General features: G+C 39.7%; 1 protein-coding gene across 5 annotated transcripts in view; it reads right to left on the bottom strand.

Annotated features, from left to right (window-relative positions):
* APP (amyloid beta precursor protein) overlaps nucleotides 1-14,891 on the bottom strand; it is a 199,456-nt gene that overhangs the window by 79,328 nt on the left and 105,237 nt on the right. For all 5 annotated transcript variants that reach the window (XM_064726344.1, XM_064726352.1, XM_064726330.1 and 2 more), the window contains exons 4-6: nucleotides 13,503-13,615; nucleotides 11,891-12,084; nucleotides 3,166-3,365 (exon numbers count right to left, since the gene is read on the bottom strand). In XM_064726344.1, the coding sequence (XP_064582414.1) occupies nucleotides 3,166-3,365; nucleotides 11,891-12,084; nucleotides 13,503-13,615 (507 nt within the window). The remainder of the gene's footprint in view (nucleotides 1-3,165; nucleotides 3,366-11,890; nucleotides 12,085-13,502; nucleotides 13,616-14,891) is intronic.

The raw sequence follows: 14,891 nt of genomic DNA, 5'->3' as shown, positions 1-14,891 counted from the left end.
GCCTGGATCCTCGGGAGCAGCTCTGCAACACCTGTAACACCATGACAAGGACTGCAGAAATTAAACCACTCCCTTACCTAAATCCTGGCCATCAGAGTCACTTCCCTTACTCCACATAGACAGAAATCAAGAGCAGGGCTTCATAAATGAGCCATATTTTCTTCAGCACAAATTCAATGCTAACATCTCCCCATGACCAGAGGTGAAAAATGTGTATTTCACACTAATTTCACCATCTGAATCCCTGTAATCTGAGACCCACAATCATCTGGATTTAACATCTGAAGCCCAGCAAGAGCATACTCAAAATTTTAAACTGGGTCTACTGCTATACACCATATGAATTCAGAGTAAAGATCATCTCTCACAAAAGGTAGGAAAGTGAAGAGTGGCAAATACTGCCCTATGGAAAGTTTATTAACATTTTTTAATAAACACATAGAAATGCAGTTGCTGCAGAATGAAAATATTATCCTCCTGCCAATGGACCTTTTTCATTCTCCAGGAAAGATTAATTTCCTTTTCACTGAAAATAAGTTTGTAAGTGGTTCTATTATTACTATTTTGGTCACAATTCATTAGAATATGCACAGAAATAAAACTGCCTGAAAAATTTATTCTACAATAGCTCAAGTATCTTTAAAGTATAACACTGCATTTATGCTTTTCAATTATTTATGGCTGATGGCAGCCATTCCACTGATTTGGCAGAGAAAGGGCTCAGTACCAGCCCACAATTAGATCCTAACTTATGGCTTTGTCCATTTGAAAAGCAGCTCCTCTTACACTGAATAAACCCACACTCAGTGTTCTTTATTGCTGGAGACATAATATTAGTTACAGCTTCATAAAACTGGGTGTAAAGGGTTGTGAAGAGCATCCTAGGATGTTTTATAACTAGTGCTTGGGCAAGGCAGCCTGGAACAGAGCTCAGTCCACATCAATGAAGCTCTGACACTTCAGTCCTTTTAGAGGGGCTTTCAGGGTGTCTCCATAGTAAAGACCACTTTTAATACATAAGTTCTCAACAATGTCCCTCAGCCTCTTTAATTTACAATGACACTTGCATCAGCAATATGGCTCACCACACAAGTTCCTATGCTGGATCTGCTGCCTGCACCAGGAGGACAAGAACACTGTAGGAATCTTGTGTGTAGGAAGGGAAGCAAAAGCAAGAATCAAGGCTATGTCATTTGGACACTTCTACCTGAATAAATAAGCAAGCACTTTGCACAGTGCAGCTCTGTCACATAGCACTCACTCTCCAGGACAGTCCCTACACCATGTGTGCCCCAGCAAGTCTGAAGGTCAGGAATTCCAAAGGCTTCTGGCAGAACCGTGCTGAAAACTTGTATTGGTAACAGATTGTCCTCATCACACTTGAACCAATGCATATTTTCCTCACAGTCACCCAAGGTGGGAAATATTAGACTTGGGAAAAACAACATGCGATCACTTCACGATCAGCAAATATATAAATTTTTAAAGGGCTTCTGAAAGGTTGTTTCAATAGTTTCCCTCATCTTTTATATGTTATGTTTTATATTCAGGTGATTGTATGCTACTTTCCCAAAAGCTATAAATCTTAACCTCTTTGAAACATCACCCTCAGTAAAGAAACATTACAACCAAATTTGTCCTCATTTCCACTCATCCAAAATCTCATTAAAGTCAAGTGTCTTTTTCTTTTTTTTTTTTCCCTTTCAATATTCATTTGCCAGTGAGAACAGGGCATTTTATCCCCAGGGGGTAAAAGCTCACATATGGAAATATGTTTAATTGGTTTAAAGATATAAACTCCTTCTACCCCCTCCTCACTGAAAGGGCTCTCCAACAACTGAGCAAAACACTCAACAGCTATATAAGACAGAAACACACAAGACTGAGTTGCCAGCCTTAGAAAGAAACATTTGCTGGTGATTTTAGCAAAGCTTTAGTGCTCCATGTAGACTGAACAGAGAAATATAAGCAAGTAACTCTGCTTTTCCCAAAGCATCCCCTGGGCATGTTTCTGCATCCTGGTGTGATAAATTGCAGGCAGCACCCTCTCTGACAAACACTGGAACCAAGGCTCAAGAGGAAGGGCCACTGCCACATGCAAAATGTGGGACTCCACTCCACTGGAGTCCCAAGAATACCCAGAGGCAGGAGATAGGGAAGCATGGGGAGACAGGCCAGATATTTTCTCCCTCATTTCACAATGGCCCCAATTTCTGTCATTTTCCCTCTGCCTCCTGCATGTCACAACTCCTTTCTTTTCAAATGTAGTCTTTAATCCCATTTTTTAATACCATCTCCAACATTTATCAGCAAAGATATAAGCATTGTAGAAGAACTGGGATCTATTTTACTTAGATTTACACCACATTGAACTGTGTTATTAAAATAGAAAAATAAGGATAATTAATTCCAATATGCATTGTAGGAGAAATGAGGCATTTTAAAAAACTATGTTGCTATGCTGACCATGAACTAGTGTAAAATTCAAATTCTAAAATGCAATTCTATTAAGAACTAAGACATATAACAAAAATTAAATTTTAGAAGAGTTCTTTCTCACTCCACGTATTCTATTTTTTCCTATTTCTTTCTTTCCCACACATTAAAACTCATTAGTTATTTTAAATTTGTCTAACTTTACTGAATTACTAATTCATGAAGAAACATAACAAACAAGTATCTAACAGAATCAAACAAAATGATCCATCACTGCTGTTAATAGGAGGGACCAAACCAGCTCAGGATACCTCCTGCTTGGAACTGATACTTCATATCCTTCTGTAACTCATGTGCATGATAAATCTTTCCAATTTGCTACATAGGACAGTTGAATTTTATTTAGTGCTACTTTAAAATAAAATCAACCCTTCTGTTTCTGAACAAGAAATGTTGTGAACAACACACACAACAAACACAATTCCAGGACAGACATTCCCTGCAGCATCTGTGGACCAGGAGGACTGGAGGTCAGAAAATCCAAAGGGTTGTGGCAGAACTAACCCCACAGAGTATTTGTAACGGGAAAGGGAAAGGTGAGGGGATTAAACACGTAAATTACAGGAGCCAAAAAGCACAACAACACTGCAGCTTTGGGTATTTTGCTGTTTGGAACATTTTTTTGTGAAGTGCAAATATGCAAAGCAGCCCCAAGCCTGATGAACTTACCTCTGACAACCTCTTCCACAGACTCTGTAGTTGTGGTGGTAGTGGTTGCAATACTGGTGGTTCTTTCAGTTGCCTCCTCATACTCTTCTCCTGTCTCTTCAATTTCATCACCATCATCATCATCGTCATCAGCATCTTCATCTTCCACAACAGTTAGCTCCTCATCTTCCTCTGCTTGTTCTTCTACTGCCTTATCATCGCTAAATGAAAAAAATTACCATGATGTGTCAGCAAAATTACTTCAAGGTCATATGAGAGAACATTTTATTTGAAATCTCTGTAAGGAAAACAGCTACCTGTTTCTTAATCTCCCTCCCTTCCCTTTAAATAGAAAAGAAAGAATCTGTGACTCTGGAATGTCCCAAAAAGATAAAAAAAAAGGTCAACATTAGCATCCCATATTTTGACAGCTGAATAATACTGTAAACATGCTCACTCCATTATACCATCAACTAAATTTTATTTTGAAAGAAGATAAACTTTGCATAAAATGCACTCAGTTGATGTGAAAGAAGCAAGAAGGTTCCTCAGGAACTCTTCTGCCTCTCTCAGGACAGCTTATCTAAAGGTTCCCTGCATGCCTTTCATAGAGGACTACTGACCTCGAATTACCAACTACAGAGTTTCTCCTTCTGCTGTTACAAGTGCTATGTGAAAGGAAAGGACACTTCCACAGGACAACAGAAGGAAATACTGAAGTTGACTAGCCAATGCATTTGGTGGATTAAACGTCAAGAATCTTGTGGGATAATTTTTAGTTCTGTTCTGAGTGATACAGACAACAGGTCAAAAATATATGTTCAGCCACTGCTACTGTTGCCTTCAAAATATTTCTTGAACTTAATGCTCTGTTGTCACAAGGTTTCAGGTTTGTTTCTGATCTTCTTCTTGAAATTTACTACTAATGAATAAACGATCTTTAAATATGTAAACACGTAGTGACTTTCTGTCAACTTCGAGCACAAGTGGGTGTGAATCTTTTTCATGGCATCACATATGGTTGAACAGCCTTCTAGGTGAAGTTAACAACTTCTCCAACTCATTTCAGACACCAAGTCTTTAATATTTCATTTTATATTATGTTGTCTACTACAACTTTGAAAGCAACCTTGGCAAAACAGAAGACACTATGATTCCTTTTTAACAGGGCATTACGAAGTTAAAACATGCTGATAAAATTTTCATATGCCACAAACCTGACTCTACTAGGAGTTAAGCCTCTATACAAACAAGAATGATTTCCCTGTTCCCTTCTCCCCAAAATACCTGGCATCCAGAAACACAAGAGACACTTCAAATAATACTGCAGCTTTCCCCTGGGGAAACCCAGGTATGTTTTATGAATAGATGTGGTTAAAGCCACCTTGCAGAAGAGTCTGCATGAAAGATGACTTGTTTCCATTTACACAGGAGAAAAGGTTAAAAAGGCGCATAAACCCACTTGGTCCCTCTTTAAATTTTTCTTGATTTCTAAAAACTGGCCTGAAAATTTCACCATCTCCACTGTACCATTCATCTTCCAGTGCCATGGAGGAACACAGCAATGGAAGTATTTGAGAAAGGAAAGAGGATCATCCAGATTCTGCTGGAAGCTGGCTTTGCCATCAAGAAGAGCAAAGTCAGGGGACCTGCCTGAAAGATCCAGTTCTTGGGAGTAAAGTGGCAAGATGGATGGCGTCAGACCCCCAATGACATTATAAATGAGATCACCACAATGTCTCCAACCGACCAGCAAGAAGGAAACACAAGCCTTATGAGGCGCCATCAGTTTTTCAGGAATGCACATTCCTGAGTGTGGCCAAATCGTGAGCCTTCTCAACCTCACTACCACAAGAGGAATGATTTCCACTGGGGCCCTGAGCAGCAACAAGCCTTCGCCAAGATCAAGCAGGAGGTCATTCATGCAGCTCCCCTTGGCGCAGTCAGGACGACATCAGAGGTGAGGAATGTGCTCTACTCTGCAGCCGAGATAATGGTTTGTCCTGCAGCCTTTGGCAGAAGGTGCCTAGGGAGACTCAAGGCTGACCACTGGGATTCTGAAGCCAAAGTTACAGAGGGTCTGAAGCCAACTCCACTCCTACAGAGAAGAAAATCTTGGCTGCCTGTAAAGGAGTTCAAGCTGCCTCAGAGCTGACTGGCATGGAAGCACAACTCCTCCTGGCACCCCGACTACCGGTGCTGGGGTAGATGTTTAAAGGAAAGGTTCCCTCTACCCACCACAACACCAATGCCACATGGAGTAAATGGATTGCTCTCATCACACAGCGTGCCCATACTAGAAACCCAAATTGCCCTGGGGTTTTGGAGATAATTAAAAACTGGCTGGAAGATGAAAACGTTGGTCTCACTGATAAAGAGCAGGAACAAGCTCTCCTGTACAACCAACTGCCCCCAGAGGGAACACGCTATGCTCTTTTCACTGACGGCTCTGGTCGCATCGTAGGGATGAACCAGAAGTGGAAAGCAGCCATATGGAGCCCCACACAACAGTTGCAGAAGCTACTGAAGGAGAGGGCGGATCAAGTCAACTTGCTGAACTTAAAGCTATTCAACTGGCCCTGGACATTGTTGAAAGAAAGTGGCCAAAGCTCTACCTTTATACTGATTCCTGGATGGCAGCCAATGCTATGAGGAGTTGGCTGGAAAGGTGGAAAAAGCCACTACTGGCAGCACAGAAGAAAATCAATCCAGGCTGCTGGTGAGTAAAAAGACATTGCCACTTGGATAGAGACTTGCCACTTTCACCTGCCACCAGTGAAAGTTTGTCATGTAGATGCCCATGTCCCCAGGACTTGGGCTAATAAAGAATATTGAAATGACAAGCAGACAAACCAGGCTGTAAAAATGAAGGTGTCAAAGATAGATTTAGATTTGCAACACAAAGAAGAATTATTCCTAGCTCAATGGGCCCATGATGCCTCAGGTCATCAGGGCAGAAATGTAATGAAATAAGTAGGCATGAGACTGAAGAGAAGATCTAACCATAGACAATATTTCTTAGGTTATCCATACTGTAAGACATGTGCTGCCATCAAGCAGGCCAAGCAGGTAAAACCCCTATGGTGCGGTGGGCAGTGGTCCAAATGTAAGTATAGGAAGGCCTTGCAGATTGACTGTATCACACTGCCTCAAACTCACCAAAGCAAGTGCTATGTGCTCACAACAGCAGAAACCACCACTGGAAGGTTGGAAACCTACCCTGTGTTTCATGCCACTGTCTGGAGCACCATCCTGGGCCCTAAAAAGCAAATCCTTTGGAAGCATGGTACCCCCAAGAGAATTGAGTCTGACAACAGGACTTATATCAAGAATAGCCCTATAAACACCTAGAGAACATTGCATTAAGTGGGTGTATCCTATTCCATACCGTGCACCAGTGGCTGGGAAAGTTGAACAATGAAATGAACTTATTAAAACCACCTTGAAGGCACTGAGTAAGAGGAGTCTCAAGGACAGGGAGATTAATTTAGCAAAGGCCACATGGTTGGTGAACGCCTGAAGTTCCAACAACCAAGCAGGCCCTGCCCAATCTGAGCCCTTGCAAACAACAGATGGAGATAAAGCTCCAATGGCAAGGAGTACAAGGAGACAAGGAGTACACTGAAAACCACTGTTTGGGTTAATTCTGCCTCCAGCAAGGACAATCCCATCCATGGAGCTGTCTTCGCTCATGGACCAGGTTGCACCTGGTGTGTGATGCAGAAGAATGGAGACACCTGATGCATACCTTAAGAGGACCTTATTTTAGGATGAACTACTCATGACACTGTGCCTGTATCCATATCTATATATAGATACATATACAACTAAGGTAGTGCATGCATGTATATAATTTAAAAGTTTAAATTTAATGTACCATGTTGGTATGGGAAAAAATTTGGGGTGGATAATGTTGAGGGTTAGGTTTCTTTCATTTTATAAGTATAGATTTTTTCCCTATAAATTCCTAAAAAATGCTAACAACAGAGTACTTTAAAAAAAAAACAAAAGAAGCAGCCAAACTCAGGAGAAGGCATCCGACTGCACTTCTCTTATTTGAGAGTTTCTCTCTGAGAGACAGAGATGCCGTGAGAATTGAGCAGTAGACAGAGGTTTCACAGATCCCAAATCCAGGGGGACTTGCTTTGGAAGGTTATACTGCTGCTGATGGGCAAGGCACACAAGCTTCTATTGCAGTGCAGGTTAAGGGGATGATTGCCCACTTAGGGTTCTTTGAATTACATAAGAAGTGGTAAAGAAAAGGAAAATTGAATATGCTGCACTGATCTACGAATACAAAATTTTCTAGGGAATTTATAACTCCTGGATCAGTAAAAGATTGGGCTAAGACAACTGCTAGTTTTCTCTCTTGGCTTCAGAGGATGGTTGGAGCTGCTGCTTGAAAAAGCAATTTGCTGCTATGGCCAGAGCCCAGCCTGGAGCTGGTTCTTCTGCTGTGGGGTGATCTTCTGCTCCTGAGAGCAGCCCCTGAGCTGAGACCTCATTATCACCTACCCCACTAAAAGAGGGACCTATCACCATCTGCTCAGGTGCCTGAGATCCTGAGCTCGCCTCTCCCTGCCCTGCTGGGAGCCTGGCTGCCACCACCATACCCCCCCGCTGCTTCTTCAGCACTGCCCTGACTTTTATGCTGGTCTGCAGCCCCCCACCCCCTGCCTGACATCCTGCCAGCCCAGCTTGGTGCTTCCAGGTGTCCTGCTGAGGCACCGGGATCAACGCCCCAGGGAGTTTGTGAAGCAAAAGCTTCTTTTCCACAGCAGCCGCAGGGGAATCATCGCACCCGCCCTGCCCACCAGGAGCCCCCAGCACCCTGCCAGCTCTGACCATCACTGCACCAAAGAGAAAAGTGACTGCAGCTGAGAAGGCTGCTGCTGGGTTTCTGCTTCTGTTTGTTGTTAATGCCATAGTTGTTATTGCATTGATTTGCTTTATTACACATACAAATAAAAACTGTTATTCCTATTCTCATATGCTTGCCTGAGAGCCTCCTAAATTTCAAAAATTATAATAATTCCGAAAGAAGGGTTTGTTTACATTTTCTGTTTCAAGGCAGGCTCCTGCCTTCCTTAGCAGGTATCTGCCTTTCAAACTAAGACAACAGAAAAAACCTGGAAGTTTCCAGCTTGGCCATCACTCCTAAAGATGTTAACCTTTGGACATCAAGGACACCAAAGCTCCCAGCTAGTTCCCACACACAGGCAGGAGGGCCACCAGGCTGTGCTGAGTTGCAAGAGCAGCCAGAGCTTGCAGGTCACTTGACTGAGCTGCAGCTATTCAGGGAGAGGGCTGCAGTTATACTGAAAGTCAGCACCTACATCTGACTGTCCCTCAGGCAGACTTCAAGGTAAATTTTAATTAAAGGTGATGATAGCAACAAGGAGCTCCACTGCTTAAGAATGCTTGTGACCTCTTTGTCAGAGTTAAAAACTACTTCAGGATGAGCATGACAAGACAATTTTGAAAGCACATGTGGATCCTGCCTCTTGGCCTCATGAATGAAACAGGTACATACATCACCAAAATACACCCTCCCACCTTCCTCCAAGTACTGCCAACAAGTCACAATAAGCAAGTCACATCCTTTTACATCCAGGCCCAGGTGGTGGTCAGATATTGGGTGGGAAGGACACCCAAAGGTGAGGCACTGCAGCCCAAGCTACCTCCACATCCCCTCTAATAGTGTGGCTACAACATGCAGCTGAGCTTTTCTTCCCCCTGTGGAGAAAACACCCTTGACAAAGCAAAAAAAATAAAATATAGTGCCTAAGGGACAACTGTTGGAGGTGAAAACACAACAGTCTGAAAAAGGGCATTTATTAACTGATTGGCTGCAATATGCTTTCCCCTACACATTGAGAACTACAAATTCAAATATTTTAAAATTTAAATCTGGTAACTTGAGATATAAAGCTATCTCAAAATAGATCACCCACATTTGATGGATTCTGCTCTGTCATAGTTTTGAGAAACAAGAATATAATCATCTGCTTTTCAGCTTGTCACCTCCACCTCAAACATGTCACCTTCACTTTGACTTGAGTACCCATGTCAGGTGACAAATGTAGACTTGAGTAAGCACTTTAAACAGATGTGCTTTAATAGCAGAGAACATTGGCAATTTAGCTTTAGCAAAGTGTTCTCCTACCTTACATTTCCCTTTTCCTTCACAATCAGTTTAGAACTGAGGCATATATGTATCGATAGCCACAAAAAACATATGCTCAGATATGAATAAATATACACATACAAAATATTTGAATTACCACGTACAGTCATGTAAGAATTTTTTTTAAATATATACATATATATAACTAAAATTCAAGAGTATTTCTAGCTGCAATACACACAGCTAAAATGCACTTGGTTTAAGAGGCAGCAAGACATGGCTGAGTCATTCTAAAAGAACTACCAATTACTTGGCTCTTCATCTGCAGAAGAAGGACAAGTGCCCCATAGAAGGGCATTTTCATTTTTCTTTTGCAAGCACTTCTGAGGGAGGGGAGGGTAAAAAAATCAGTATTTGCTTGGAATTTCAGAAATGGATTGAAATGCAATTACAGCTCCCATTCCTAGAGAAAACAAAGTTCATGAAATTATTCTTGAACTCATCTCATCAGATATTAAACTGCCTTATGAGGAAGAAAATTGACTACAATAGTAAATTAAATGTTCAGTGAAAAACACAAAAAAGACAGAAATACAGCGGATATTTGTGTTATGAACAAGTACTCTATACCCCTGTAGGCTCTTTTATTTAAAATATTTTGGCAACTTTGATCTTGTATGTATAAGACATGTAGTTTATATATAGGTGTATAAATACAATAAATATGTTATTATATTTATATAATAATATATTATATAAATACATTAGTATATTAGTATATTAGTATATTATTATAAAAATATAACATGTTTATTATATGTTAAATTATTATATATAATATAATATTATAGTATATTTAATATATCTATTAAATATCTATATATTTAATAGATATTTAAGATAGATGGATAGATCTATCTTGTGTGAATATATTTTTATATAATGAAAAAACCAAACATTTCCATTAGAACATGGTCTGCGCTCATTTCTTAGAATGAGAGAACATTTAAATACTCAATCAAAATCTAAATTAAATATATAGAAATGACACAGTAAAGCCCAAAAGCAGCTTTACAAATCTTACTGAAAGGGTTATAAATAGTGACACTGACAGTTGTCAGACGTACAAATCAGAAGAAAGTCCAAAGATATCAATACGGAATATGCAAAGTTCTTTGATGTAGGCTTTTGCATCAAACAGTCTGACCATTCACTCCTATTTATGACAGAAAACTGGAAATTACCATTGGGAAGTATTTATTTTAAACTTATTCCATAATTCACAAAGGACTCTACCTTGCAACACTTACCAATGCTTTGTCAGGAAAGATTTAGTTGCCCACCATTATATATGTTCCCATTATTCTTAGGTCTTAATGCCACCTGATTCCATCAAATTACAGCAATTCAGTGTCTGTCCTTCATCTCTGCACTGTTCTTTGAATTGCTTCCATCTAGATTATTAGCAAGTCCAATTAACACAATTCAGACCTATTAGCTTTCTGCATTATTCACATAATTTGGTCCCCATTTATTTCCTTGAAACCCCTTGCAATCAGCCCCAAGTTTTAGATTTTGTGCATTATTTATACAAAAAAGAAGTGGAAACTCTGCATTAGCACAGTATAAAGTGATGAAAGCTTGGGGAGCACAAACAGAACTTGAACACTGATCTTAGTTTATGAAGAAAGCCATTTTTGCAAGATGTCCTGGCATCCTTTTGCAAGGACATGACTTGAGGTACTCTGCTCTTTCAATTGCTGTCTGACATGCTCAGATAAATGTGATATAGCAGATATATGTGATATAGTCAGATATAGCACTGACATGCTCAGTGATACGAAAAGGTTTTAACAGCACCAGACCACTCAGTTACCACAGGGTGTTACAACACAGTTATAACTCATATCTGGCTCAAAATTAACCTATGTGCACAGGGGATGGGAAGGGTAAGGACAGGGATGGTATCTTCTCACCCATCACTGCCTTGCAAAGGAAACCTCCAGGTTCCTTCTCAACAGCAGCAAATTGACAAATCTGTCAAAGGCTAGATAATAAAGCACATTTTGTTTTAGATCATGTTTAGAAACTAACTGTCAGCAGAAAAATGTTCTTATGTCAACAACAATATAATTAATATAATAACTATAATATAATATAATATAATATAATATAATATAATATAATATAATATAATATAATATAATATAATATTTAGCACACAGCTAATGCCTATTACAAATGAAGCATTTCAAGAACTCCACTAGTTATGTCAGCTGATACCTGCTGCAATACCCCAGACTGCAGATGAAGCATCTTAGGAGTACACCATTTGTCATTTATTTGTCAAAAAATATTAATTTAGGCATTTTTGTTATAAATATGGCAATAATTCTTGCTGAAAAATTATAAAGGCACTAAAAAGCGTGCCTTAAAAGTGTATTTTTTAACAATAAACTTTACTGTAAAAAGTTAAAAATAAAAGGAGTAGAACACTGATGTTTCAACAACTGTAAATGCATGTTCATCTATAAGGTGCAAAGACTCCTCTATGCCAAGGTCTTTTAGACAGATTTTTGGCATCTTAATAACAAGTTGAAGAGTACAAAGTCACTGTACCTTCCATCTGCATAGTCTGCATCTGCACCTCCCCACCAGACATCTGAATCATCATCTTCAGCATCAGCTGAATCAAGATTGTCGCTTTCCTCTGCTAAGGGGCAGCAGACAAACTCCACACCACGAAACTTGTCAATTCCACAGGGCAGCAGCATGCCATAGTCGTGCAGATTCATGCTCTTCTCACTACAGGACTGCAGAAAAGAGGGGGAAAAAAGCAGCAACAATATTGGCACAGAGGAAGACTAAAAAAATCTCACAGACCCTGAGAAAATATGAAGGGACTACATACTGCCTTGAGAAGTTAAAGCTGGTGAACTGCATCATCTCTGAAATTTGAAGCACAATTTACAAAGATCACTGTAAGCAGCCCCCTACCCATGTCCACTGCAAGCAACAAGCTCTCCTATCAGTCTTTCTCAGAACAAAGGATTGTCTTCTCCTACATACATGATAACTCCTAATCTTCCTGTCTAAAATCCTCACAGGCTTTGTCTCATAACAGAAAACATGATGACAGAATAATTATTTGATGTGTTAATCCCAATTCTGATGAATTATGCTATTGAAAACTTCACCTCAAGAAAAAGCAACATTTGAAATGCATCTTACACTGGAAACACACTGTGTCTGGTCTGACATCACTGCCAGTACAGTACCTCCTAGCTTTGTTTGCAAAACAGTTGGGCATAATTACACCTTAAAGATACAGTGATGTGTGACAGATGAAAAAAGGAAAATGGTTCAGTGTTGCACAGTGATGATGTCCTTCCAGGCCATTGCCATTTCAAGTTTGCAAGTAGTCAAAATGAACCACAATTCCTTTGTGTGAAGGTTGGTGCCTTACATGTTTCATTTAAGTATAATACAAACAAAAACTGAAAATTTGAAAAGCTGCTGATCCCATTTCAAATTTCATCTCCAGAAGGTGGAACAATGTACAAGCTAGAGGGTCCAAAAAAACCAGCAACCAGAAATCCTGGAAACTCATCTTACTTTTTATTCCTAAATCTCTCTGTGTAAGGAAAAAACAGAACACATTAGCAATTGTAACACTAAGTTTATTTCTATTTTCAGTAAAGCATTGTTAAATTGTAAGAACTCTGTGCCTGCAAAATGCCTTTGGCTAGTCCTTGTTTGATCAGCTCTCCTACCCTTTTCTGCTGAATTTCACACAGTGCACTCCTTGAGGCCTGTTTGATCTCTGTGGGTATCTGGCATACCAGTATCCATGATAATTACTGTCCATGATAATTAATATCCACCCAGGAAAATGATTCAAGGTAAATCCTAGGCATTTAGTTCCAGTGCTAACACAGAAAAGTGGAGAAAGCAGAAAACACAGTGAGTTTGTGAGTGATTGTGAAGAAAAAAATGATGCTATGAAAGAGGGTCAATGTTCAAAGGTCAATGGTAAGTATTCAGTCATGGTCTCTATTGTGCTCTGACTCCCATTTCCTACCTTACAAAAAACCCCAAAATGCTTCTCACTCAAACACTTGAAAGTATTGCTATTTGTTTTCCATGTTGCTGCTGTATTTTAAATAATCCTCAGAAGAGTGACACAGCTTTAAAAAAGGAAGGCAGGAAATTTTAAGACAGATGAATGTACCTCTTTAGCAACAGTATGCCAATGCAGGTGAGTTTCACACACATCCATTCTTTCCTGGTGAAGGAACTTGCACTTGTCTGGCACCAGAAGAGCGTCACTCACAAACTCGCCCACTGGAAAGGAAAAGAAAAGAAATGAACACCCAAGAAATATTACTTTTGCTTCCAACATCTCATCCTGTTAAACCTCTAGCTACTCCTAGCAGCTTTTGTGAATGAGTGGCAGGTTTGCAGAGAATGGAACAGTTTCTAGATGGTGCTTCAAATCATGACCATCTTTCAACTTGCCATTGGAAAAGAGCTCCAGCCTTTGATTTCATATATATTTGTTTATGAAAACCTCAGCATAATAAAACTTGCAGGACCCATTGCAGATATATGTGGTGCAACAGGAAGTCAGGAGTTGGCAGGTCTAATTCCAGGAAGGGGATTACAGGGGCAGAGAGGGACAACTATGCTTTGTATCTTAATAGTAGGGAAAGGGTATGAAGTGTTCTGAAATACTTTGGTGTTCTACATAAAACAAATGACACCATCACCTTGTTTCAAAGCATTTGAGACTATTTCCATTGATACAGTGCTAACAGCAACACAGTCAACTCAGTTATTTTTGCTGCTGCAGCCTCTTCATTGCATCCTCATTTCATCAGCCAGATGAACTCATGTTAGCCCAGAAGGTTGATAAGCAAGTAGAGCTTATCAGCCAGGAAACAAGATGATTCATGATCACCAGAATACCTGGTCAGATCAAACTGGGTGAAGAGTCTTTTTTTCCCAAGGACATAACTGACCAAAGAGATTGTGCTATCTTTGACAGCAGAACAAAAATTTACATGCTTACAAAATGAACACTGCTCACAGCATCAGTACTCAGAAACTCAGGTGCTAAGTAACATGATTTATTAGACTAAACTCATTGTAATTTTGTACAATTCTGATGTTGCAAATTAATAACCCCAAACCTTCTCAAAGACATCTTTTAATGGGAAAATTACATAGTACTTTAGAGAAGTGTATATACTGAACATATACTGAATTATATATGACTCAGCTGGCACAAATTAGCTCCCTAAAGCCCACTTGTCTGTAGCCTACAAAAAAACTACAGTCTGTGTTACCTGAAAGAATCAAGATGGTTCAATGGCTATTGGGATGCAATAACAGGTTAACTGATCAAAATGAAATGACTACAAGTTTACTGTTGAGTAGAGTCATCTCAGGAAGCTGATGAAGTGGCCCTTAAGGCTTACAATTAAAAAGTCAGTTTTAAAAATAACCAACACCCAATGCATAGGAAAAAGGCAGAATTAAACAAACAAACCTTTGCTATATACCACACCAAGATGTGTATTTCACACTAAATTCCTAACTATATTTCAGTGCCTTTGAT

This window comes from Zonotrichia leucophrys, chromosome 1, assembly GCF_028769735.1.
Source record: "Zonotrichia leucophrys gambelii isolate GWCS_2022_RI chromosome 1, RI_Zleu_2.0, whole genome shotgun sequence".
NCBI classification, from domain to species: domain Eukaryota; kingdom Metazoa; phylum Chordata; class Aves; order Passeriformes; family Passerellidae; genus Zonotrichia; species Zonotrichia leucophrys.
This window is presented reverse-complemented; position numbering and strand designations above follow the sequence as displayed.